Genomic DNA, 27,311 nt, shown 5'->3' with positions numbered 1-27,311 from the left:
CACATACATACACACACACACACACACACACACACACACACACACACTCCTAACACTCTTTAGTACTTCTGAGACACATGCACAAAATGATGAAGCATGCTATGCCTGGAGTGAAACTGTAGAAACTTCCCAAAGCCCATTTAAATAGGGCTGGCCTCCCAACCATTAGAGTCTCTAACCTACAGAGAACAAACTGAGGGTGGCTGGAGGAGAGGTGGGGGGGGATGGGCTAAAATGGGTGATGGGCATTAAGGAGGGCACTTGTGATGATCACTAAGTGTTGTCTGTAAGTGATGCAACACTAAATTCTCCTCCTGAAGCCAATACTACACATCTGTTAACTAACTTGAATTTAAATAAAATCTTGCAAGAAAAAACTAATTGGGTTGGCCCCCAACTGCAAACTAACCTGTTCAGGAACAGGAAATACATACATAAAAATGTCCCATTCCTAGTACATACTAGCTCTGTTACCATGGGCAAATTACTTTTAGAGGAAACAGAAAAAGGAAATAGGAAAATATTTTTAAACATCTATACTTTCAAACGTAAAGTAGAAGTGATTATTTTCCTAAGACTGGAGAACAGAGACACTAGAACTGAAGATATTGCTGTGGAAGTGGTCAGTGACTGAAAGGGACAAAAGGTGAGAAAACAAGAAGTAGTTTGAGCTGTGCTAAACAGAGCTGAAGTTCAGTTGCACAAATGAATTATTCTGCACCCTCAATTTATGAAGCCCCCAGTTCTTCAAACCTCCCCAAACAGACACACACAGAAAATCACCAAAGGAGATCTCTTAGATCTCAAATAGAATAAACTCTAGTCTCAGGTTAAACAGCATGCATTTGATTAATTCATTTTTTTTCTTAAGGCTTCTCTTAAGGGCCATTTCACCGATTTTTTCATGGATGACACCAGTCATGAAGAACTAGAATATATTTCTTGGGCGCAGTCTCCTACTGGGGTGCTCTTCAGACAGGAGTGATATTAGATCATGAGCCTCAGGTTGTAAAACATCGCCATCATCATCCCAGTAAAGAAAGGGTTTTCTAAGAGATACATATTGGATAAAGAAATCTCTGTGTTGGCAAAAATGCTCCTGTTCAATGGAATTAATGTTAAGTCCAGGTGAAGCAAGGAGCTAGTTGCCTGAACTCCATCTGTTTGAAATGATCAACATGTGTTCCTTTAATGAAGAAAAAAAAGTTGGTAACCAAAGCCAAAAACCTACTCAAAATCTGAACCTGGTAATACTAGCATTTGTCACTTCCTCTCATATTTTAATCCTTCAATGCTAAAAAAAAGACACTTAGATCACTCAAACAAGAACAAAATGCCTTATTACATAATGTTGGACAATTTAATAGATTTTTTTCATTGCCTCCCTCCCCCACCTAGGCTGAAACTTCTAAGGGATATGACTAAGAAAAGTTTGAGAAAAGCAGTACTCCTTACTGCCATGTCACACTATGTCATATGCTAATATGGATAAGATAATATTAAGAAAGCAGTTATCACGATTTAATAAAATGACCCCAAAAGGCATCACTAAGAGTTCACAAATGTACTAGTAAGTTCTAACTAGTCTATAGACATTCTACAAAAGCACAGATAGTGCGGGGAAATCAAAAGGTAAAGCAAATTTTTATGTAAATGAAGAATGTATCATAAAATCAAGCCTGAAGGAACAGAAAATTCCATGAAGCTATTTTGCTTTTATTAACTACCCATGTTGCAAAAGAGCACTCCTCTTGTAAACTGAAAATCCACTGATACCTTAAGCCTCATCAGAGACAATCAAAGGAAAGAGAAAAGAGAATAGATCAGTGAGAGCTCGAAAGTCAAATTTTATTTAGCTTTTATGTTAAATAAAAGAAAATTTAATGCTAACAGGATGGATAACAGTGACAATATTCTAGATTTATGTGCTACAAAACAACGAGCACCGAAAGACTCTAGCATACTATTAGATAAAACTGAATTATTTGATAGCACTTTCAACCCAATAAAAATGGAAAACCGGGCTTAATAAAATAACTCAAATATGACAAAGGTATTATGAATAAAATAAAGTTGTCACAATAGGTCAACTTGTTACTCAATCCTTCAACAAGCTTTAACAACAACTTAACCATGGTGAGCACATGAAAATGAATTAAATTAGTTGGCCATAGAGACTTTAAATATCCTGAAAGGTTTATCCTTGGTTACATGTATTCCAAAATGCTCTTACGAATCAAAGGAGCATGCTTATGCTAATCTTCAAATTTCTGTTTTTGGATAAAAGTATACTTTTACCTCAGTATACTTAGTATGCTCATAGTATACTTAATTTTAATACTTAACTTTTTACTTATAACACAATAAAAACCTTATTAAGGTGTTTCCATTATAGAATATATCGCATTGTTAGAAAACAAAATGTCAAATGTGAGCAAAATCTCAACATTTAGCCAGAAATCTCAACTCCATTACTAATTTCTTTAGGGTAATTTTAAAATATGCATTCATAAGAAGGTAGTGGTATGCAAACACCATCATATTATAATACACATAATATTGTACATCTAATATTGCTGACTCGTATTTATTTGCATACCCGATGGAACTGTGAGAATTTAGAAGAAATTACCTTTGTAGGACTCCTGGCAATTTTTATTTCAATTTGTACATTTATGAATAGCCCAGATGGGAAAATCTTATTTTTATCATCAGAAAAATAATAGTTATTCGCAAAAGTTAATTTCTGAGTAAATACAAATTTAGAGATGCTTTCCAAAGAGAACATTAGTAAGCCACGCAGTTTGTACTGGAATTTCTTTAGCTTATAGTTTTCATGAAAGCGTGAAGCATGGAATCTCCGGAATATGAGAAAGTTGACACATTTAAGCTCCTTTTAACTATAGAATGCCCTTTTACCATTTCCATATCTCACCTCATCTTCAAAAAATGTGCAACAAAAAGAAATGTATTTCTGGAATACAAGTGAATATATAGTAATAAATTATAAAACGACCTATTTACATGACTCTATTCAAAATATTCCACAATATATTTTCAGCAGTTACATTTGGTAAAGAGAATTTAAGGAATTATCAGATTTGTTGTAATAATGTAAGCTTAAGTGCTTTAAAAAATAACATAACTCAAAAACATAAGAATACACCTAAATGTATGACATAATTGTGTTGACAACAGAATATACATTTACCAGGGAGATTTGTAAGTTGATGATAAAGGAGACATAGGCAACTTTACGGATAGAGTTAATTGGCAAGTCTCTTAGTCCCTTTGATTCTTGGCTACCTTATTTATAAAATGGAAGTAATAATGCATGCTTTGCAAAGGTGTTGATTGGGGTTGAAAGATATATATATAAGATACCTGGAAAAATAAATACTATTTCACTTTTTGTTCCCATTCCATTTTTTTTATGACAAAGCTTATTATATACTGGCATCAAATAGACAATACAGATGGGAGAAAGTGTTAAGTTTAGTTGTTTTTGCACAATGAAGTGTATTACTTATTAAGACACAAAAATTATTGATGGTGTCTTAGATTTCCAGAAAGTAGAGTCAGATGATTTTGTGGGTGAGTGCTGAACAAGGGGCCTAGACCTGTGAGGGACAAGGAGAGCAGGACTGAGTCAGGGATGGGGGGAAACTGTGATAGAACCACCACTCTGAAGCTGGAACAGCCTTTCAGAGTTATCTGCCCACTTTTGAGGCAAGGAGCTGGGACTTTTTGCAGGATGCCCCCAAGAAGGGGACAAGTTCAGGAGAGGTAGCTCCCTTCGGCTGAGGGCATGCTTAGGGAAGGACCAAGCAGGCAGTACTCCCAGCTCAGCAGGAGGGACCTTGGCGACTCAGGACAGTGTGCACGGTAGGTGGCAAACACATACTCTACATAACTACTTCCTCAGAGTACAGCATTGGCACAAATCAAAGTTAGGTCTTACCTGTGGAGACAGTGGCCTATTAATTAATTCACTGACATAATACATTTCTCTCTGTGATCTTCAGATAATCATTTTCCCTAATAAGTGAGATGACATGAGAAATGCCACAGTTTGCTCAGAAATAGAGAAACCAAATTTTAGATACGGTGATTGTCTATCTTGTTCACTCTTGTTCTCTGTAGTGTGTATGAGGATATGCCTTTAGGCATATAATTGTACAATGTTCTACATATATTAAAGACAGAAATGAAAGCATACTTTTCTCCACTTAGACAAGCCCAAATGAAAATAATAATTATTTCCATGTCTATTGTATATTTTCATTTGCATCCTTAAAAATAAACCAGTTAGGTACAAGGGTTGGATGAATTTAGGTAAGCATCTATATTGTCATATTTCTTTCTTGGCACAATTGTATTTAATTATTCCCATTTGAAATCAGGACTGAAGATTTTCTAAGATGGAAGCAGTTTATAGCAGCCAATGTGCAAGTGTGCACATTCAAGAAGAAGAATCAACCAATTCTCCTATCTTTCTCTAAATAAAAATGATAATGTTCTTGACTAAGAATTTCTAGGATCCTTTATTAGGATTTCCATTTGAAGCTTGGTTTCTGTGTGGTAAAGGAATAGCCATTAATAGACACATAAGGCTTGGAATTGGGCTCCTTTCTTATTACGAACAAGTCTAAAAGAGTACACTTTTAAAGTGGGGAGACAGGGGAATATGTATAAGAAATAATATGTTTGTGTATTAATGTAACGTCCTAGAACTCAGTTGTGAGTTTGATTGCCTGTGGTCAGATCCACCTGCAGATAAAGAGGAGGGCTGCTCCCAAGTGTAATTCCGGGCTAAACTAGTAAGACCTAACCCAAGTATTCTCAGTAATTCATGGTTGTTTTTAATAACTTTACTAGATAGAGCCTTGGAAAAAATTATATAAATAGAAAATGTAGCAAATCATTTTGTTAAGTACCATATTGGTCAATGCATTGTTGGAAATACGGGAAAATATGATTTTTTTTTACGTTCTCTGAAACTGATTTCTCTCTTTGAATAAAGAAAGGCACTGTTTCTACAGAATATTTATTCTGAGGAAGCAAGTAGACTTCAGAAACGCACGTATGTAAATGACTAAAACCCGAGTTTTATCGCTAGTTTGACGTTCATCACACTATTTAATCGATGTTATCCCTAATTTCCACATTTACAAGAGGAAGATAATGGCAATCTCCCCGTGGTTGTAACGAAAAATGAAACAGGAAAATGTACATGAAGACTTTACCACAATGCTAGCCCATAATAAATGTACTGATAAAAACATTAAAATAATCAATTTGACGGTATTCCTTCCTAAGTATTATTATTTGAAAATCTTTGAGCGTTCTAAATTTTGTCTGGGACTGGCTCTAATTTGAGTTCATAAGCCAGGCATGATTTTTGTCCTCATTTCTTTCTATGATACCATTTATTATTCCTCCAAAAGACGTTTGTAAATATTAAGGTAGGTGAAGTAAAACACCAAAGCTGCCACCATTATCTCCAAACAATACAGACTTAAAGAACAACAACTTGGAATTGAATGCCATTGCTCAAAAAGGTTTGACCTAAATGTAAGTATAAGATTAAGATGTTCAAAATAGAGGCTGTGAAATATATATTTTACACATGACTTACCAAGTCATCTTATGCCTAAAGAACTCAGTAGTTCTCAATTTTTCTAAACAACTATTTTTGCGTTTTACATGTCTTTGACCAATAACACCAGTGACTAACTCTTTGTCATACAACAGAAAGAGAAATGTGGAGTCCTATTAGAATATTTTAGCTTAGTCATACTATATAACACAAAGAAAGACAAATAATTTCCATTTTTAAAATGTACTTTTTTCATCTTATTATTTGGTAACCTTGAAGCAAACTACAAATTCATATCAAACAATCTTTATGATGGTGGTGCCTAGGTGGCTCAGTCGGTTGAGCGCCCAACTCTTAATTTCGGCTCAGGTCATGATCTCACAGTTCCTAAAATCAATCCCTGCATTGGCTCTAACAGTGCAGAGCCTACTTGGGATTCTCTCTCTCCTTTCTCTGCCCATCCCACAGCTCACTCTCTCTTTCTCAAAATAAACAAATAAACATTGTTTTAAAAACTCTTCATGATGTCAAACATTGGAACAAATGAAAATTCAGTCTCATTTTTACATATCATTAAATTAGGTAAAATATACCTTATTTGAAAAAAAATATACCTTATCTGTCAAACATAAAGCATTCAACAAGAATACAATACTGTGACATTTTGTTGTTGCTATAGTTTTAGATCTCCAAAGGAATCCACCCCTCCTCTCCCTCATCTCTCCATGCTTTTTCCGATAAACTTGGATTTGTTTCTAAAAGTATTTTTATGCTAATTTAAAAATCTCTTTACTCCAAAACCCAACCAACATACACTATCAAAAAGTGTTCTAAAATGATTAAACAAACCATAAGTTTCGCCTAGAAAATTTAAACAATCTGTAAGTAGTGACGGATCGTACTTTATTGTTAAAACACCTACTTGAGAAGATGTGTATTTTTCTCAAACTGCAATCTTACTAACTTACTGAAGCCCCTAACATGCAAGAACAAACAAAAACTTTAACATTATTCTTTTAAAGGATATCCATTTCCAAAAAACTACATTAAAGGCAAACATCAAGGAACTCCAATGTCGACTTTTTCAAATTATATCAAATAAATACCTTGCAGGGTCATGATCACAATCCTAATGCAATTAACTATACACAACAAAGAAAAGTTCCTCTTTTCATCCAAAACACTGTGAAAGATTATTTATTTTAATTTGGTATGCCAATCAAGCTTTTATGTAATGTTCTATCTTGGTTTTAAAAATAGATTAACCCACTCTTTTATCTTTACATCTGCAGGTACACAAATAACTTAAGTCGGTGATGTAAAATGAAGAATATATTTTTAAAAAAACTTACCATTGTCATTTTTCAGCATCCCATTGCTCAGTTGTTTTAATCTCTTTTGATGTGATTTGCCATTGTAGTGGATTTGTGCTTGAGCTGCAGAATTCAGCTGAATGTTACAAACGTTGCACAAAGTGAAATTGGTATGTTTCTTTTCTCTTTCTGGTTTTTCTTCAAAGTCATCAGGTAAAAATTCAGCCTCACTCTCTCCATCTTGTGCACTTGTGAAATCTAGGGGTGCAAAGAAATTTATGGATAGGCTGACCAAGACTTCTGGATTCTTTCACAGTACTGAATGGGTTAGCAAATGAGCACTGTTCTAGATAATAAGAATTCACATTTTTAACTTTCTCCCATTTCAGTAGGTTATTTTCATACTATCTAAAAGTGGATAGCTTCTTTAATGGAATATAAATGACAAATATTTCACTTTGTTTTTTCTATGTCAAATAGTGTGTTAAATGTCTGACAAGGGTTTAGCAGGCGTGACCTCATTCAATTATCCTAACAACGGAATAGGCACTATAGATTTTCCTGTTTCATAGCTGAGGAAACTAAGGTTTAGATCAGTTAAATAACTTGTCCAGGGTCACAGAGCAAATAAATGGTATAGGTGGGGTAAGCATTCCGTTTTATTAATCTCCAAAACACAAATTATTTGTCATCTTGTTCTCTAGCATATGTTTGAGTACTGGATATTTCCCTTTAGACTCAACTAAATAACAGTCTCTTATTTTTATATTCCTTGCCAGTTATGTAAAGTCATATCTGGATGGATACATCCTACACAAACAAAAATGCTCAAACTGTTTCAATACCTAAAATTGTATCTTTTACACCTGGAACACAAAAGAAATTTTGAATACCCAAGATATCTTCATAAACAGGGGGTGCAAAAAAGTGTAACTTATTAAAGGATTACAATGGAATATATTATTTTTGGACAAATATATGCTTTGTATACTCAAATCCAAGAGAAAAGGGCCACTGACAATCCCAGGACCCCTGGCCTTATGATAGTAACAATTAACTATTGCAATACATATTTTACTATTCATTTACAAATTACTTCAAACAATGGCTCCTTTCTAAAATTTTTCTGTGCTTTCACTACATGGGACTCTGCATAACTCTTATGGCTCAGATTTGATTTCTCCATTCTAATTTTCCAGATTCTTCAAAGATTTATTTTATTCTCTTTGAAAATATTGGCAGAGGAAAACAATTACTTTAACATCCACTTTTTTTAAATTTCATATAATGTTTATTTTTGTATATAATGTTTATTTTTGAGAGAGAGAGAGAGAGCGAGAGCGCATGCGTTGGGGAGGGGCAGAGAGTGAGGGAGTCACAGAATTTGAAGCAGGCTCCAGGCACTGAGCTGTCAGCACAGAGCCTGATGTGTGGCTTGAACTCACCAAGTGTGAGATCATAACCTGAACTGAAGTTGGAGGCTTAACCGACTAAGCCACCCAGGCACCCCAATATGCATTTGTTAATTGCCCACTGTGTGGCAGGCAATCTCCTAGGTGCTGGAGATAAAATGATAAGCAAGACGAGGATGGTCCTTATCATTATTCAAGTTACTAATAATGATAAGAAGGTCATGTGTTTTGGCATCAGACAAATGAGATAACAAATGCCAAGATTATTTGAACAATCAAAATTGATCTGCTAAATCAAGTCAAATACCTAATACTTGAAACTTAAAGGATTTTCAAGTATCTAATTTCCAAAAGAAGTAAAAGATTTTAAGTATATAATCCATGCTTTTGGGGGGAACTCATTTACTTAAAAATATGTTAACCTTATCGTAAAAAGGAACTTTCATCTTGCTTACTCAGGCAGCCCCTATTACATAATACTAAGTATACAATTTAAGTGGTCATTTTTAAAAGAAAATCGATTTTGTGAAATGATTACATAATTTTAGTTAAAGCAAAATATATACTAAACATATTAGATTTTCTTATTTTTTTAAATGTTTATTTATTTAAGGGAGAGAAAGATTGTGAGCAGAGGAGAGACAGAGAGTGAAGGAGAGACAGAATCCCAAGCAGGCTGCATGCTGTCAGCCCAGAAACCCAAATGGGATTCAATCCCATGATATGTGATCATGATCTGAGCTGAAATCAAGAGTCGGACGCTTAACCGACTGAACCACCCAGGCACCCCTAGCTTTTCTTATTATATATATATATATATATATATATATATATATATATAAAATAAGAAAATATATATTCATATTATATATATGAATATATATATATATATATTCATATATATATGAAAAGCAATTTAAGTGTCTACCCCAGGTTGTATTCAGATTGTTTCAAAACTGTTTTTTCTAGAGCTGATTTATATTTTTACAGTCTTTTATCTCAAATATAATTAAGTAATGAAAAAAATTAAATAAATGATGCTATATGTAATTACTGTGATATCGTGTAGCCAATAAAGCAGATTGTAAAAATGTACAACATGGGAAATTCTATATAATTAAGAAAACACACACATGTAAATTTACGTGTATGTTCATAACTATGTAAAACACAAATAAGACTTAGAATAAATGCAAGTAGTTGCTGATTATGAATGGTGAAATTAGCGTTGGTGTTTTTTCCTTCATCTTGTCCATATTTTCAAAATTTTACATGATGACCACTGACTACATTTATTATTTACAAAAAAAAAAATCAATGTACTTGAAAGAAATAGCCAAAAAAAAAAAAAAAAGAAGGAATCTGTATCCTACTAGATGAATGGTAGGTTTGTCAGAACTAGGCCAAACAATACATGAGCTCCTCTGACACATGATTTTTAATAAATATATGCATTTGTTTGGAAGGAAAACTTTTCTTCTTTGATTCACATTTCCACCTTGACCCATAAAATAAGAATGTCTGCCAACAATTTATTAGGGGGAAACACTGGATAAGAAATTTTCTACCAAGGCTACGAGATTTATTTGCTTACACATAAGAGGTTCACAGATCACAAGAGAAAGTGAAGACTTTGTCACCAGAGTCAACAACTTTGCACCAGGAAGGGGAGAGGCAAGGATAACAACTCGTAAAGGAAATAGAAAGTAAGATATATTAACCATGTGGCATCAACACTAGAAAAAAGGAAATCCCAAATAAATTCTCATGCTTGGGGTGTGATATCACAAAACATTTATACCATCTGCAAGAAAATAGCAATGATTCAAATGGCACTATCATAGGAGGCAATATGCATAACTAATTTTTACTCCTAATATAGTAAAAGCATTTCTGGAAGGGAAATTTTGCTCATTTGAGTTTCATTGAGAAAAATTTCAGTGGTCATACATATGCTTTATGCAACTACTTGGAACCCAAACGATTTTATCAATTCATCCATTGTTTTCCCACCTTACCTCTATCCATGAAGACACTACGAAAGTCTGTGGCTTAACACAATAATGTGAATCTAGATTGTACCATGTGATAGCTTTAAGGATTAGAATTATCCTAGGGATTATCAGTATAGGAATTAGTCAATTGCTTGTGCGTGTGTTTTAAATTTTGTAGACATAAAGTTTAAATTAATCCTATGATTCATAGACATAAAAGAGTACTTAAGAGAATTCATCTTTGGTAAGCTATATGAGACAATGCATCTGAGCATAACTTGAAAAAAAAAGTGGAAACAATACTTTCTGGGAGGTAGGAGGGTTCTTGATGTTGATTTATAGTACACTGTTAACCCAGTTGAGAACCTTCTGAGGTAGAAGCTGATATGTCACCACTTGTACCAAAGCACCAGCTTTTGGTGTCAAGACTGCCCTGAAAAGTGCTGATCTCTTCTTCCCCACACCACCCCCAGGTGACAGTCCGTAACCCTGGTGCACCCAATGTTTAGTGTAACCCGACTTATTAATAACCAAAAGTTGGAGAATGGACACAAGAGCCAAATGAAGGAGCTCCCACTGACCAAAGTTGGAACAACTAAATATTGTATTATTGGATTACATCCCAAAGTATAGAGTATTTCATATTTTAAGTATATAATGAGTACCCACTGATGAGTAAATACTGATATTAATAAGTAAATCGGGAAGAAGATGTAAACCCCCTATAAAGAAGTAATCCAAGTAATTTAAATAGTTATCCTCCCCCAGGGGGGGACAGAATATAACTCTATATGCCTTAAGTGTAGGCTATACTCAGTGACTTGCTTCCAAATAATAGAGTACAGAAAGAGGAAAAAAGTACAGTGGAGAAAATTGACAACCACTACCTGAGCAATGTAATCAAGGCTAACAACAGTGATAAGTCAGGGTGACAGCAAGTATCTTTGATATGACACGTTGAGAATGGTATTTCACCTCTGCATATTCTCTTCACAAAAATACATAACCCAAGTCCAAGCATGAGAAAATTTCAGACAATAACAAAATGCAAGACATTCTACAAAAATACCTGACCCTTACTCCTGAAAACTGTCAAGGTCATCAAAAATAAGGAAGTTTGAGAAATCATCACACCCCAGAGGAGCCAAGGGAAATAGGAAAACTTAATGAAAGGTGGTATCCTGGATGGGGTCCAGGAAGAGAGTAATAATACTGGCTAAAAATAATAATAATAAAATCTAGATAAAGTATGGAGTTTCATTAATATTAATGCATTATTATTAGTCCATTAGTTGTGACAAATCACCCATACTAATCTGTCAACAATTAAAGAAACTGGGTGGGTGGGGTATAGGGGAACTCTACTAACTTGGCAACTTTTCGACAAAATTAAAACTATTTTAGGAGTGCCTGGGTGATTCAGTCGGTTAAGCATCCAACTTTGGCTCAGGTCATGATCTTGCAGTTTGTGGGTTTGAGCCCCACGTCAGGCTCTGTGCTGACAGCTCAGAGCCTGGAGCCTGCTTTGGACTCTGTGTCTCCCTCTCTTTCTGCCACTCCCCAGCTCACATTCTGTCTCTCTCTCTCAAAAATAAATAAGCATTAAAAATTCAAAACTAAAACTATTTTAAAATAAAAATATTATTTATTTTAGATTGGGAATAGGTCAGGGACTTACTTTTTTTTTTTTGGTCTCTCTCCTTGATGCATAAAACAGGAATTTCTTTAGAATGTTGGTAGTCTGCGAAGGAACTAAGAAAGAAGCTTCTCTTCTTTTATGCATCCCTTGTTCATTTATCTCCAAGCACGAAAATAAGCTGTGTGATTGGGAGGGTGAGGGAAAGGATCAAGGCCTCATGTATGGCCCACCATCACGACTCTGTATTTCAAATTCACTCAAAATTACATTCTCTTATCTTCTCAGCTACCACATGTGAACTTAAAGTGTAAAGGCTTCACATCCCTGAATGAAAGGCCCATATGACTGCATGTGACTGGGGAGGTAAATGCAATTCAGACAGGAAAGTCTGGGAAATCCAACATGGATCATGGTTCCAAGCCATTTTCTCTAATTCAATTTGCCTATTAAATAACTAACCAACCAGGTGCCTGGGTGGCTTAATAGATTGAGCGTCCGACTCTTGATTTTGGCTCATAATCCCAGGGTTGTGGGATTGAGCTCACCTGCTTAAAATTTTCTTTCTCTCTCCCTCTGCCCTTCCCCCCTGCTTGTGCTCTATCTAAAATAAAATTTAAAAAATAACCAACTAACCCTTAAATGAAAAATTTAACACACCTTAACTGAGGCCTTTTGTCTATTTACGATTAGTTCAATCAAAATTAAGAACGAGCTATTTGCACACAAGCTTGCGCGCACACACACACATACACACACACACAGAGTGTTATCCAACCTATCTCCATATAATTAAGAATTCCAAAAGTCCATTTTTGGTTAGTATTTAAACTCTACCACAACAATCAACAACCATTAATATAAATTAGAAGCATTTACAGGAGTGTATATTATTTGATGAACAAACCTAATTTAATTGAGTGGAAAACTTTCTCTAAAGATGATGTCAGTGTTTTGTTTCAAAGTTAACAAGCAAGGTTCCATTCTCTTGCCCATGATTGCCTTTATCTCTTATTCTTGGATCTACTACCTTATCAAAATGACAAGCCTTTAAATTCTTCAAGAAACTTAAGGTTCTACAATAATATCAAGTGACAGGAGATGACATCTGCCAACAGGCAGTTTAGAGCACAATAAACCATACTTTAAAAAGGGTTTTACAAATGACCTATAAAATCATACAATAGTAAATGGCATCAATAAACTAAACTAAACTATTATTGGTTTTTCAGTGGCTTCTCCTGTCATAGAATTTTTTTTTTAATGAAACAGATAGGGACTTATAAATATCGAACACATTTAGCACAGACCTGCTTCCATAAATAGTGACACAACCAAATACCAAACACTAAAAATCCCCTTAGAAACTTAGGTATGACCATATATCTAGCAATTATTTGTCATATAGGTGAAAATAAATAAAAATATGATCTATAGATATGCCATGGTGATACAGATGATAAATAATGTAACAGCTAGCTACTAAAATAAAATAGAACTCCCAAGTTCAATTGATAAGCAGCTTTAATTCTTTGAGTTTTGATAATACTTATACATGGACAACAAGTGATAAATTTTGCCTATTTCTTCAAAATCAATTTCTTTGAGGAAATAAAAGTAAAGGTCTAAATATTGTTCAAGTGTAAGATAAAGTTTGTTTTAAAAATTTTTTTATTTTTTAAGCTTATTTATTTTTGAGACAGAGAGAGAGCGAGAGAGAGTCAGTGATACAGGAGGGGCAGAGAGAGAAGGAGACAGAAAATCTCAAGCATAGTTTGCACCATCAGTGCAGAGAGAGCCCAATGATCTCACAAACTGCGAGATCATAATCTGAGCCAAAGTCAAGAAGAGTAAGACGCATGACTGACCCCCAGGTACCCAAAAAAATTATCATACTGAAAGGAAGAATCTACTGATATTAAATTCCTAAAAACTTTATTACACTTCAAAAAGTTTTCTCAATTGCTTTACCATGAAAAAAAAAAGAAAAGTACTTTTGGGTGAGGACATGTAATTCTAGACCATTTCCCTAAAAAGAAATTGTACTTTTACAATCTGTACAAATTCTTATAGAGTTCGTAGTTCATTCTTGTATGACTAATTGACTGGCTCAATAAAAAATAGAAGCTAAAAAATATAACAAATACTTCATCATTATTTGTGAGAATATGATCTTACAACTGCAACTGTAAGACATCATTCTGAAGAAACCTTTCAAAGGTCATGTTAAAAATTAGAGAAAAGATGTGAAGATCTTGAATATTCATGGAGCAAAATACTTAGAAAAATAATACTATGCTACTGCTATATAACTGGATCGTGATTACTTGGAATGAAATTTCCAGAGACAATATTATAAATGGATTTTAAAAACCCTCATTTAATTTGAAATAACTTTGAAAAAAATAAAACAGCCATGAGGTACCTGAAAGCTGATTCTAACAATGACAAACATTGTTATCAAAGTTTTCAATAAAGCTGCTTCTTGAAGTTAGGATCAAATATGAAACATAATAAGTAAATATTCTAAAATCTAATCCTCAATCTTGAAATTTATGAAAGAAAATTGGCCATTATTTTCTTGGTACAGAAAATGAGGGATTAACTTTTAGTCAACATTTCCTTGAATTGGGATTTAAATGGCATAAGTTACATCTCTACTTATATAGATACAGGTATTCCAAATGAGCTGCAAGAAATCAAATGAATTCAATAGTCAAGTTTCCTCTGTTTTCAGGACTAATTTTTAAAGTATTGTATTTTACTGTAATGGTTAAATATTAAATATGTACATTATATGCATAACAGATAAACTACATTTCTAGCATTTCACCTTTGAGAAAATTATAGATCACAGTATTCTACATTTCAATATCAAAGTTGTAAATAGTCTACAGTTAGTGCTATAAAGTACCAACACAAGAACAATTTTGCATTGATCTCATTCCCCACTAGAGAGCAGTATGAATTTAAAATTAAATCTACAGTATCGAGATTCCCATAACACTAGGCATAAAAATAGCATTACTGTAATTTTGTAAATATATAATACATCCACACATATTCATATATACAATATTTAGCTTTAGTGGCATGCAATATATACACAGTATATCTAATTAATTCCACATAAATTCACCAAAATCTAGCTCCAAAAATCAGGCAAAATAAACTAGAGGAATGGCACAGAAAAGGAGACAATCTAAATCAATAGAATCATCATATGTTACTTTAAGTTCTCTATTAATGAGCAGCAACTGTTTTATATAGTTTTCTGATTTAAGTATCACTGTGGAGCTTTAAAAATGAGTACACTTTAATTAGCATTATCTTACCTTTATGATAGGAAAATGATATTATAGAAGATTACATGAGACAAGTCAAGGTTAATGGATTATTATTTCAATTACAGTTTTTATTACATCATGGCATTAAACCAAGTTTGTCAGTTTCAAGAAGATTATGGTTTTCACAAGGTGAAGGAAGGCTTACTAAATATTCAAGGATTCACATGCAGAAATTAAACTGGGAATGTCAGGATGAGATACAGAATGAAACTTTTAAATATATTCCTTTCTCTTTCTCAGGCAGTGGGCTTTTAGAATTGTAAACTCAGCATCAGCCATTTCTATTTTGAGGACTCAGATAAAGAAAATTCTACCTTATTCTTTTTTTTTTTTTTTTTTTTCGTTTATTTATTTTTGGGACAGAGAGAGACAGAGCATGAACGGGGGAAGGGGCAGAGAGAGAGGGAGACACAGAATCGGAAACAGGCTCCAGGCTCTGAGCCGTCAGCCCAGAGCCTGACGCTGGGCTCGAACTCACGGACCGCGAGATCGTGACCTGGCTGAAGTCGGACGCTTAACCGACTGCGCCACCCAGGCGCCCTCTACCTTATTCTTAAAGTGACTAGAATGAAATCATGGCTAGAATCTCTGAGACCAAACAAGAGCTCATAGTTTAATCTCAAAAACGAAAACAAAGGCAATTCTTATTTTTTTATAAAAGGCATTCTATTCAAACCTATTTTCTGTAGTTGGATGTATCTCCAATTCCAATGTAATTAATGTCATCCCTTAAAGTTTCAAAGTCCTATGAAAAAACTTCATTACTATATTTTTTACAAACAAGACACAGATATTTTCCTATATTCTGACTTTTTTTTTTTTTTTTTTAGGAATCTCTTCGTAAATCAGTCATGACTTCAGGGCAAAACCCGGCCCCCTGGATTTATGCCACCCAGTATCTCCGCTATGCTCTCAGGGTAATTGAGGCTGGATCATGAGCCATGCTCTTGAGTTCTCAGGATGTATGTTTTTATGATACTATTTTAAATACGAACCCTGTTCCCTTGAGAATGAACCAAATATCTTAGCTTTCATTTGTATCCTGCTTTGCATCTAAAACAGCTTATATAAAACTTAAAGAGTAGTTTGCCCCAGAAAAACTTCTGAAGACCTAAATTAGAGAGAGATTGTTTGGGCTTATATCTGGCAAAAAATTCTGCAAGGGAAGGAAGGAGGAAACCAGAAGCTCACTGAAAAGTGATTCGACATATTTATTAAAGCACCTCCTTTGTGTATACCATTCCTTTAAGCACCTGGGAGAGTAGCACACCCACAAAGCAAACATTCTAGTCTTCTGCAAGTTTGAGAGAGGGTGAAAATGTAGATTATATTGACTTGAGGATGACTTAACGATCGGTTACATGCTAAGGGAAGAGTAAAACTCTGGTATTTATTGCAGTTAAGATTTCGGTTTGCAAATTCTGCAGCTGGATGCTTGAGCTGTTCATTTAAGAAACAGCTTTATTTATTTTAAGAGACAGCTCTTATTCATGCTTTAAGTCCCAGGATTTTCTTTTTCTTTTTTTCTTCATGGACTCTATATTCTGAAAATACATTTTGAGGGCACCTGGGTGGCTCAGTCGGTTAAGTGCCGACTTCAGCTCAGGTCATGATCTCATGGTCCGTGAGTTCGAGCCCCGCATCAGGCTCTGTGCAGACAGCTCAGAGCGTGAAGCCTGCTTTGGATTCTGTGCCTCCCTCTCTCTCCGCCCCTCCCCAGCTTATACTCTGTCTCTCTGTCTCTCCCTCTCTCAAAATTAAATTAAAAACTTTTAAAAAATTAAAAAAAAAACAGTTTGATATTTTTGGGATTTCGGCTATTGTCCATGTCTAGTTTTTTTTATAATATGGACTTTCTTGTGATATGCATGCAGTTTTACCATAACCATTCTTATTAATGACATAATCACTTAGCTCAATGTTTCCTTTCACACATGCCCACCCTGGTATCAGAGGATTAGGGGAGATACTACTGATAATTCAGAATATCTACAGACTACATAAAAATATTTTCTCGTATCAAGAGAAAGTTCCCCAAAAAGATATGTGCATTCCAACTGTGGCAGACAATGCTCTAAGATAGCCCCCATGATACCTAACTCATAGTAGTCAGACCTCTGCATAGTCTACTCCCCTGGAGTGTAGGCAGAACCCATAACTTGCTTCCCACCAATAGAACATGGTAGAGGTGATGGGATGTATGTAATTATAAAGGCATTATTATGTTATGTGAGAGGAGATGTGACTCCCATTATATGAACAGAAACTTTCTTTCCCTTGCTAGCTTTGAAAAAGCAAGCTGCCAAGTAATGAGCTTCCCTATGGACAGGTCCACTTGGCAAGGAACTTAGGGTAGTCTCTGGCCAACAGTCAGAAAGAAACTGAGGCCCTCATAAGCAGCTGAATGGTACCAACAAACACATGAGTGAGGGCGTGGTTTCTTCTCCAGTCCAACCTTAGATGAGACCACAGCTTTGGCTGATGTCTTGGTAACCAACTTCTAGAAACCAAAAGGAATCAAAAGGTCTGTCACGACTTCCCTTAATCAGCTTTCTTCTTCATTATTTCAGGTAGCCATTAGCCCTGTGCTCTCAGATGATACGTTTTGTTTAGAGCTGTTTGCTCCAAAACTCTTAAGCCCTCACCCACACAATGTAATTGGTATGTCACTGGATTATTTACTCTGGGTAAGAGTATTTCAACAAGCCAATCAGAGACACCTTATGTTTCACCTTTCCCTTTTGGCCATCAGCTGCAAGCTTGCAGAGGACCCAGAGAACCTAGCTGAACGAAGGCTGGACTCTTGATGCTCAGAAGCTATGAGGTAATAAATCTAAGCTGTTTTAAGCTCTTCAGTTCACAGCAATAGATAACTAATACATCAAGTAACTCTTCTGTATTAATTAATAGTAACATTAGGAATTTTTCTTAATTCCAAGGAATTAAGAAAAAGTTCCACAAGCTTTTAAAAAAATGGTTTAAGTCATATCTTTCTTAAATGCTTCCGTTTAAGACATCCCAGCTACCTGATCCCCCACACATATAAAACATATTTGAGTAAAACAAATAGAAAAATAAATAATTTCCCCCACAAAGATCTAAATGACCTGATGTACCTCCATGACAGACATCATTAATTATATATGACAATCTTCCGTTCAGAGTCTGGATTTGGTTTCACACACTCAACACATCAATGTAGGGATCCACAAATTGTTCATATCTGCCATATAAAATGAAAGTGTATTTGCTATACAAAATACATTGATTAAGGGGCGCCTGGGTGGCGCAGTCGGTTAAGCGGCCGACTTCAGCCAGGTCACGATCTCGCGGTCCGTGAGTTCGAGCCCCGCGTCGGGCTCTGGGCTGATGGCTCGGAGCCTGGAGCCTGTTTCCGATTCTGTGTCTCCCTCTCTCTCTGTCCCTCCCCCGTTCATGCTCTGTCTCTCTCTGTCCCAAAAATAAATAAATAAAAACGTTGAAAAAAAAAAAAACATTGATTAATGTATCACTGTCAACCCTAGAGAGTAGTAGAAATCGATTTAAAAATAAGATAAAACTAGGGGCGCCTGGGTGGCGCAGTCGGTTAAGCGTCCGACTTCAGCCAGGTCACGATCTCGCGGTCCGTGAGTTCGAGCCCCGCGGCAGGCTCTGGGCTGATGGCTTGGAGCCTGGAGCCTGTTTCCGATTCTGTGTCTCCCTCTCTCTCTGCCCCTCCCCCGTTCATGCTCTTCTCTCTCTGTCCCAAAAATAAATAAAAAACGTTGAAAAAAAAAAAATTTAAAAAAAAATAAAATAAAATAAAAATAAGATAAAACTAAAAACAATTTTATAAAATAAGCTGAAACTACATAGTTTTACTTTGGTACCATTTAACATATTTTTTCCATTATCAGAATAAGCTTGAAGACTGTTAAGTTTGTAGAATTCAAGAATTCTACACCCAGTAAAAATAATCCACGTTTTAAATGACTTTGTTAAATTATGGCAGTTGTTGTAAATAAAAAGTTATGTATAGGTGGTAAATTTGAAACAAAACATAGCTATACACATAAACAGAAGGTGTTCTTTTTTGTGTCTAAGAGATTAGTACAGATTTCATTATATTCATGTTTCTCAGATGCATGATATTCGGATTTAAGCTCCAAATAGAGACATGATTAATATGAATACAGGTCTAAGAAGAGATGTGAAAATCCATTAAATATTAGATAGTGGATTCATAAATTTAAATTATAACAAATTAGTTTTCTTTGACCTAAAAAAGACAAAGAAGAATCTTAATAAGTCTTAAAATATATAAAGGAATATTATTAAATTGAAGGTGGTTTTCAGCTTCTGTCCATTTCTCTTAATGAAAGAATAATAATACATGACTTTAAACTACAGCATGAATAATTTAGGCTATATATAATACTATCATTAAGAAAGAAAGTTCTTTGGTTGGTGTTTTTCTTTTCTTTTCATTTTTTAATAGGCTTTCATTCATCCAGGATGGTTAAAATTAAATCCTTTTACAGATAAAAAGATGGATTCTGCTCTTTTCAAGTGTTGTGACCTCCAGAGAATGAAAAATTTCACTAACAAAGATTCTTTATGAAATGGAAATTTTCTTATAAAAGTATATTTATATCCTACCATTAATATATATTTTTCATTAAACAATTTTTAGTAGGCAAATAAATTATAATTCCCTTTGTATGTTATTGTTTTAAATGTTTATTTATTTTGAGAGACAGCGTGCAAACCTGCGCATTGTAAAGGGGGGAGGGGTAGAGAGAGAAGGAGAGAGAGAATCCCAAACAGATCTCACCAATCCTGAGATCATGACCTGAGCGGAAATGAAGAGTAAGATGCTTAACCAACTGAGCCACCTAGATACCCCTTGGATGATGTTGCTTTAAAATAAATAAATAAATAAATAAATAAATAAATAAATAAATAAATAAATAAACAAACAAACAAACAAACAAATAGTAAATAAATAAATAAAGTTTATTTATTCTTGAGAGAGAGAGAAAGAGAGAGAGTGAGTGGGATGGGGACAGAGAGAGAGAAAGAGAGAGAGTGAGTGGGATGGGGACAGAGAGAGAGAGAGAGAGAGAGAGAGAGAGAGAGAGAGAAAGGAGACAGAACATCCAAAGTAGTCTCTCTGCTGTCACACAAACACCGATGTGGGCCTCGAACCCATGAACTAGATCATGGCCTAAGCCGTAGTCATAAGCTCAACAGACTGAGACACCCAGGTACCCTGAATGTTGCTTTTTAATTGAAATGGTATTTAGCAAACGCTTCTTGGCCTTTTGGCTAAGATCAAGTGAAACGAAATTTAGCAAAATGTTGGGTCTTAGGGCTATGAGTGATTTTTTTTTTTCACTTTCTCCGTAACTTGAGATTTTTTTTTTTCCAACATTTTTTATTTATTTTGGGGACAGAGAGAGACAGAGCATGAACGGGGGAGGGGCAGAGAGAGAGGGAGACACAGAATCGGAAACAGGCTCCAGGCTCCGAGCCATCAGCCCAGAGCCTGACGCGGGGCTCGAACTCACGGACCGCGAGATCGTGACCTGGCTGAAGTCGGACGCCTAACCGACTGCGCCACCCAGGCGCCCCTTGAGATTTTTCTTTAACGCAGCTTTCATATTTAAGACATATGGGGTACAAAACCACACATTTCAATGTGTCAGTAGTTGGATTTTACCTAAATATCAACTCTAATTCTCTGGTAAATCCAAAGATCACTTGGAGGAGTTCTTAACATGAATTTACAGTGTAAGGGGCAAGGCTCATCAAAGTGTGCTGATCCTAACATTTTGCAGGTGTGTGAAACCATCATCCCTCTGGCTCTGTTTCCACATTTGTAGAATGAAGGAGGTGGGCAATTGATCTCTGTTCCCCTCTTTTTGATCTGCTTATTTATTTTTGAGGGGAGGGGGGAGCACATGCCAGTGAGTGAAGGGAGGAGCAGAGTGCATGGGAGAGAAAGAATCCTAAACAGGCTCCATGCTCAGCATGGACCCCAACCTGGAGTTGGACTCCATGACCCTGGATCCATAACCTGAGTTGAAATCAAGAGTTGGACACTCAACCCACCAAGCCGCCTAGGCACCCCAGACCCCTGTTCCCTTCTAATGATACCAAAAGGTTGTCAAGTGACACTTTGTATTCATGCTCATGTATCCATTATAGACCTTGCTGCAACACTGTGTTTTGCCTTTAGAATAAATTTTTTAATCTGATATTTGTTTTGACTTTAAGAGTTAATAAACGATTTTCACATATATTTTCTCAACTAATTTTCCTCTCATTGTGCCAGATCTCAAATCTTCAGCAATGGATGTGTTAATTGATGAGACTACTGCTTTTGCTTTTGCGCACCAAAGGAAACTATCAACAAAGCAAAAAGACAATCTACTGAAAGGGGGAAGATACGTGCAAATGATACATCCAATAAGGGGTTGATATTCAAACTATATAAAGAACTCATACAACTCCACAACAAAAAACAAACTGATTAAAAAATGGGCATAGGACCTGAATAGACATTCTTCCAAAAACATACAAAGGGCCAACAGACACATAAAAATCATCAGGAAAATGTAAATCAGAACCACAACGAGATATCACCTCACACCTGTGAGAATGGCTAAAATCAGGAAAAAAATAAACAAGTGTGGGTGAGGATGTGGAGAAAAAGGAACCCTCACGTACTGTTGCTGGGAATGTACATTAGTACAGCCACTCTGGAAAACAGTATGGCACTTCCTCAAAATAGGTAAAAAAAAAAAAAAAAAAAAGAAAAAAGAAATATTGTATGATCTAATAACTCTACTACTGGGTATTTACCCAGGAGAAAAAAATACTAACTGAAAAAGATATATGCTTATTGCAGCATTATTTACAATAGGCAGGACATGGAAGCAACCTAAGCACTTAAAATAGATGAAAGGTTAAGAAAAAGGTAGTATTTTTACACAACGGCATACTGCACAGCATAAAAAATAAGATTGTGCCATTTGGGACAACATGGATAGACCTAGAGGTATCATGCTAAGTGAAATAAGTCAGACTGACAAGGGCTAATACCATATGAATCCAATCATATGTGAAATCTAAAAAAAAAACCAAAACAAAACAAAAAAAACAAATGAATACACAAACAAAAAGAGGAATCAGACCTGTAAACACAAAGAACAAACTAGTGGCTGCCCGAGGGAACAGGGAAAATGGGTGAAGGGAAGTGGGAGAAAATAGGCTTCCAGTTATAGAATGAATAAGTCATGGAAATAAAAGTCACAGCATAAGGAATATAGCCAGTGATATTTTAAAAGTGTTGTAACAGATGATAGCTACACTTGTGATGAGTATAGCATAATGTATAAACTTGTCAAGTCACTATGTTGTACACTTGAAATTAATGTAACATTGCCAGCTATATTGAAATATTTTTTTTATTTAAAAACAAAGACTATTGCTTCTTACTGATATATCTCAGAATTAAACTACTCAAGCAAAATCTTGATGGCCCAGGAGTCAAGAATGGCAAAGTGTATGAGAATGCCAAAAAGTTCCTTGTTTAACACTGAAGGTTTTAAAGATTTGTCATTCCATATACCTCTAATTTTTAAATTTAGAAGAGAGAAGAAACAAATCCTTTTTTAATCCTACCTTTTGAGTTATGTTTAAATTAAAATGTTTTAGATAAACATGGCTTTCCTTTCAGAAATGTTGAAATCAGCAGATATGTTAGTATATATTGAATATTAACTATTGAATATTAACTAACTTCAGATCATATAACTGTAATTTACCAAATGGGAGAGCGATCTAATTTACCTGATCCAAAGTGCCAGTGATGAAAATGGAAAAGGCTATGGAAATTTTAAAATGGTAAACTTGGGGAAACAAAGGTATAGAGCAACAATGAACTAGGAAAGAAACAGGGGTGCCTGGGTGGCTCAGTTGGTTGAGTGTCTGACTTTGGCTCAGGTCATGATCTTGTGGTCCATGGGTTCCAACCCCACATCAGGCTCTGTGCTGACAGCTCAGAGCCTGAAGCCTGCTTCAGATTCTGTTTCCCTCTATTTCTGCCCATCTCCCACTCACACTCTGTGTCTCTCTCTATCAAAAATAAACGTTAAAAAAATTATGAAAAAAAGAAAAAAGAGAAATAGAATACTAAGAGAACATTTAACCAAATGAAACATTAGAGTAGAAAAATGTTTCGAGATAGTATTCTCAATCTCATACTCATTTCTTTTTTTTTTTTCAACGTTTTTAATTTATTTTTGGGACAGAGAGAGACAGAGCATGAACGGGGGAGGGGCAGAGAGAGAGAGGGAGACACAGAATCGGAAACAGGCTCCAGGCTCCGAGCCATCAGCCCAGAGCCTGACGCGGGGCTCGAACTCACGGACCGCGAGATCGTGACCTGGCTGAAGTCGGACGCTTAACCGACTGCACCACCCAGGCGCCCCTCATACTCATTTCTAACTCAATAACCCTTATCAGTAAAACAACTGTAATTGTTGCCTTAGTGCAAGCTAGACTACAATTCTAAGGGCAAAAAGCAGGCAGAGTGATATTTTTTTCCCTCAAATCAATTCGCAAATATATAAATATGTTGCAAAACATTCAGCATTCATGCACCCCCCCCTTTTTTTTAATGATTCCTGTCCCCATGGAAAAGCACCCTTGAAAGGGAGATGTTAGTTATGTTATATCTGAAATCTTCCCAGGAAATAAACAGTATTTATCACGGATTGTTTTCTCGATCGAAAGATGACTCAGCCTAAAGAACTCTCTATTGTACAAAGATGGGACAATGGTAGAAAGCTGGCATGATAGAATATGTTTATACTAAACTCCTGCTGGCTTATTTTAATGCAACTCTTAATAATAATAATAATAATAATAATAATAATAATAGTTTGCTAAACTGGAAGTACACCTAAACTGAGACATTCCTGGACAAAAGCTCACACTCTTTTAACAATTTCAAGACTCACTTTTACATTCCAATTGCTTAATTAAGCAAGTTTATTCAACATACACCGCAGTTAGAAAGTGAGACTTCTTTAGGAACTTGAAAAGAAAAGGATCTGAAGAATTAACCTTTGAAAAGGGATACATTATGGGTTACAAAAGAGATTTGCAAAGTTACCATGGAAAGAATGCTCTCAGGCCAGCACAGACGCAGAGGAAACTTGAAGTAACTTGAACAAAGGCCACCAGATTTATGAAAAAAATACTGACGTCATGGGATTGTCAACCAGGAAAGCATGTGAAAGTCAGAGAGGCAAGGGTCCCATGGATCTAGTAATGCATTGTCCGGTGGAGACCATCCCTGTAGAAAAGAAGTGGTCTTTGGTACGACCATCTCTGTTGTGAGAGTTGTTGCAGGCTTGTGTCCTGATACCACAAAATTCTTGGTTCCTTTAATTCTCTTTGTCCTGATTATATGACCAACAAGCAATCTTTTGACTTTGATTCCTCTTTCCTTATACGTATCCAGGGGAGATGTGTATAAGGGGAGAATGAGCTGACTGTAGGAACTTGATAGGATTTTGATCCCATGGAGTAAATTCCTTCTGAAATCCTGGTGTCCTACTTCATTTTATGCTCCTGCTAGATGGACTACACCCCAGTATTCAACAAATAGCCTTGTTTAAAACACATGCTCGGAGTAATTGGCACTAATTCCCTATTTAAAATGTGTTCATAATTAATTCGTGTTTTTAATACTAATAAAAATGTCAGGGCTTTTTAAGTGTGTGAAAAAAGACTAATAAATTGGGAATGCAACTTGGTGCAGCCACTCTGGAAAACAGTATGGAGGTTCCTCAAAAAACTAAAAATAGAGCTACTCTACTACTAGGTATTTATTTATCCAAGGGATACAGGGGTGCTGTTTCGAAGGGACACGTGCACCCCCATGTTTATAGCAGCACTATCCACAATAGCCAAAGTATGGAAAGAGCCCAAATGCCCATCAATGGATGAATGGATAAAGAAGATGTGTATGCACACATACACATACACACACACACACACACACACACACACACACACACACACACACACAATGGAGTATCAGTCGGCAATCAAAAAGAATGAAATCTTACCGTTTGCAACTATGTGGATGGAACCGGAGGGTATTGTGCTAAGTGAAATTAGTCACTCAGAGAAAGACAAGTATCATATGACTTCACTCACATGAGGACTTTAAGAGACAAAACAGATGAACATAAGGGAAAGGAAACAAAAATAATATAAGAACAAGGAGGAGGACAAAGCATAAGACACTCATAAATATGGAGAATAAACAGAGGGTTATTGGAGGGGATGTAGGAGGAGGGATGGTCTAAATGGGTAAGGGGCACTAAGGAATCTACTCCTGAGATGATTGTAGCACTATATGCTAACTAGTTTGGATGTAAATTTTAAAAACAAAATTAAAAAAAAAAGACTAATAATTTAGAAACACTTTTTTCCCCCTAGGTGCCACATACTGATGAAACACTTCACAAATATTAATTCATTTAATTTTTAAAACACTGCCAATGAGGGTTACGTTGTATCTATCCGATAATTAACCCAAATGTATAGATGAGAAAACTGAGGCACAGCCAATAAGTAGCAGAGCTGAGTTTTGAACTCTGGCACCGGCTGTCGAGTCAGTGCCTAATGTTATCTTTAATCCATACTGTAACAAATAAGGAGATTATACAATCTAAGACCCCCTCACATATGAAAAGGCACGTGTACATTCTTAACAAAGTATATGGCCATCCTTTACTGAAGCTTCTTCCTTTCTTGGTTCAGCACCTTTTTCTAGCAGCAACGTTTAGCTGGCATCTTGTAGTCTGGATACAGTGCAGTCATTTATTTAATTGAGATCTATTAAATAAAATGGCTATGCACTAATCAACAACATATGTTTTTCAATTAACTGATAATACATATTTATTTCTCATGCTCATGCTAAGTAATGGGGCACTTTGAGTGATTTAAAAGTATTTATGGCCATAATTAGTTTATAAAAATCAACTCTTAAAATATGAAATCAACTTGGAAAATAGTGATTCATTTCTCTTTTTCTCTCTCTCTCTCCACACAGACACACATACCACACACAAGCATTCTTTTAAAATACTATATAGATATTTAATTCATTTTGTAGAAGGAATGGAGTAAGTACTGAAATCAGAAGGAAGCCCCTTTCCTCTCATGAGGAATATTTAGATATTTACATATTCTAAATAACATTTAATTTCACAGACATATGCCAATTCATAGTATTCAAACTTCTGTTTAAAGGGAAAAGTGGTAACTGTGGAGAGATTTGAATCAGAAGCAGGGAAACCCAAAAGGGTAAGGGAGAGAGGGAGAGAGGAAGGGAGGGATTGTAATGATATTGGGTAAATTTGGACGAATTTGTAGATGTGAACAAACTGGTTTACATTATCTAAAGAAAGATGCTGCAGAAATACAAGTCTTTATCCTTCTCCTCACCCTCAGAAACCTTCCATTTTAAAATGTATCTTGCATGCTTCTATTCAGGGGAGGACATTAAGTCAGATTTAAATAATTCAAAATTGTTTTGCTTGGCATCTACAAAAGCAGAAGTTAACAGATAGACAGGTGACCTAAGAAGATGATTCTATATTGCCTTGTGTCCCAGTGAAAGTGTCCCATTGTTCATTAAGCAGATGCTACCTACCAAATGATTTTAGGACATCCTAGAAAGTGAGCCCCACTTACAGAGCTATGTATACGTTCACCATCATATGCCATCTGCTATTCTTTACTAATTCTAATGCACTTTTGCCCCGATGTGCTTGCATTGTTTGGAAAATGAACACTTACCCATTATATTCAACAATAAAAATGGCCCAGTGGGTGTAATGAAGCAATAAAAACAGTATTCTTGGCAAGTGTTTCCATCACAGTTTGAGATTTTATATTGTTGCTGAGGAGTAATTTCTAAAACAGCTACTCGTGGGCAAAT

The 27,311-nt window shown here is 35.5% G+C and overlaps 1 protein-coding gene across 2 annotated transcripts in view; it reads right to left on the bottom strand.

Annotated features, from left to right (window-relative positions):
• The window catches only part of ZNF385D (zinc finger protein 385D), a 900,615-nt gene that overhangs the window by 670,469 nt on the left and 202,835 nt on the right, over positions 1 to 27,311 (bottom strand). For both annotated transcript variants that reach the window (XM_058729761.1, XM_058729763.1), the window contains exon 2: positions 6,952 to 7,170. In XM_058729761.1, the coding sequence (XP_058585744.1) occupies positions 6,952 to 7,170 (219 nt within the window). The remainder of the gene's footprint in view (positions 1 to 6,951; positions 7,171 to 27,311) is intronic.

Source organism: Neofelis nebulosa, chromosome 5 (assembly GCF_028018385.1).
Source record: "Neofelis nebulosa isolate mNeoNeb1 chromosome 5, mNeoNeb1.pri, whole genome shotgun sequence".
NCBI classification, from domain to species: Eukaryota; Metazoa; Chordata; class Mammalia; order Carnivora; family Felidae; genus Neofelis; species Neofelis nebulosa.
This window is presented reverse-complemented; position numbering and strand designations above follow the sequence as displayed.